At 41.6% G+C, this 1,664-nt stretch overlaps 1 protein-coding gene across 1 annotated transcript in view; it reads right to left on the bottom strand.

The window, feature by feature from the left end:
* Positions 1-1,664, bottom strand: part of LOC114062352 (ankyrin repeat domain-containing protein 26-like) — a 54,875-nt gene that overhangs the window by 13,562 nt on the left and 39,649 nt on the right. The window contains exons 30-31 of the mRNA XM_027893668.1: positions 1,152-1,226; positions 190-324 (exon numbers count right to left, since the gene is read on the bottom strand). Of these exons, the coding sequence (XP_027749469.1) occupies positions 190-324; positions 1,152-1,226 (210 nt within the window). The remainder of the gene's footprint in view (positions 1-189; positions 325-1,151; positions 1,227-1,664) is intronic.

Raw genomic sequence — 1,664 nt, 5'->3', positions numbered from 1 at the left:
ACCACCACAGAATTTACACAAAAATACCCAGTTAGCTTTTATTTTCTTCCTGGATCCCCAAATCACAAGATACTCAGAGCATGAATGGCAGGGATAATAAAAAAAACTGCTTATGTCAGAACTCAACAGAAAGGTTAACATGCTACTCCAAGGTACTGGCTAGGTCTCTGGAGAATTTTCTGGACTTACCTGTTCAAAGAGCTCTGCCTTTTCCCTGTCAAGCTGAGCAACACGCTCCTCGAGGTTGGATCTTGACTTAAATTGCTCTTCCCACATGCTCTGCAAATCCTTCGATGTCAGAGCCAGTGCATTCTGGTTTTGCACCTGTTAAAGCAACAGTGGCAGAAGAAGAAACTAAGGTGACTGGAAAGAAAACACTGCAATAGAAAGCAGCAACTTAAATGGAAACTGGTTCTGCCTAAAGGGACAAAGATTTGCCCAACAGATGCATTTGAGTTGAAGAGAACTTGCTGATTCAGTTCAAGTACAAAGACCAGAAGATGACTAAATGCTTTTAGTGGCGTTTTTTTTAGCAAAAAAAAAAGAACAAAGAAAAAAAAAAGAAGAAACCAGGAGAGGTCTACTAGTGGCTACACAAAGTCACAAAAACCTCAGCACAAAGTCTTAGATAAAATAATTGTTAGGATGTACGAGCTTCTCAAGTGTCCATACAGACAAGATGAAACACTGGGTCTTGTGACAGAAACTAACATGGCCTCAAGGCAAGTTCAAACAAAGTTGCAAATATATTGTGCATCTCCCAAGTCCAGTCTCCTCTCAGCTTTCAAACACGATCTCCCCATTGTCCACAACATCCACCCTCTCCATCATCTCCTGTGGTTTAGCCCCAGTAGATAGCTAAGCATCACACAGCCACTTACTCACTCCCTGCAGGTGGGATGGGGAAGACAATTCATCACATGAATCATACTGATGAACAAAAGTATCTTGCACACAGCAACACAGATGCAAAACACAGCAGCACGGAAACAAGGAAATTTACAGTCCTTTCCCTTGAGGGTGCCTTGCCCTAAAACCAGACATGTATTTGACAGCTGTGTGCCTACACAGCCCATCCAATCTTTTCATCAATTACCCACACACAAAAATTCAAAGACCAGAACAGTCATTCAGAGAAGCCAGTCATCTACCTGCTTATGGTGGTCCTCTGCAGCTGCCTGTGATGTCCGTAAGCTAGTTATCAAGTCTTCCAGGCGGTTGTGAACCTACAGAAGCATTACAGGAAGCAAGAAGCCACACTATGACTTTCTAGATTGAAGTTTACACCTCACTACCAAAAACCAATATGACATAAACCTCTTCACTTCTTTATTCCTATACTATTTACACTCAGTATCAATGATCAAAATGGTCTTCGTCTGATGCCACTGTCATACTGTCAGCAACCATCACCTCTGCTGTTTACAGCAGGGAGAGAGAGACAAGACCATGGGGGATATTAAGGATCTTCAGTGAAAATGGCAAGGAGTAGCTTTTCTCATCCCCCATACAGGATGAACATTTTAAATGCCTTCCCTACTTCTCTTGTCAGTATCAGTACATCAAAAAGTTCAACTTTCACATATAATGTTTCTCAAACATTCTTCAGCTCTAATTGACAACTACAGTTGTAACAAGAACACTAGTTCACTGGTTACAATACC

Source organism: Empidonax traillii, unplaced genomic scaffold (assembly GCF_003031625.1).
Source record: "Empidonax traillii isolate 1590-97213 ecotype Southwest subspecies unplaced genomic scaffold, ASM303162v1 scaffold401:size1000279, whole genome shotgun sequence".
Taxonomy (NCBI): domain Eukaryota; kingdom Metazoa; phylum Chordata; class Aves; order Passeriformes; family Tyrannidae; genus Empidonax; species Empidonax traillii.
This window is presented reverse-complemented; position numbering and strand designations above follow the sequence as displayed.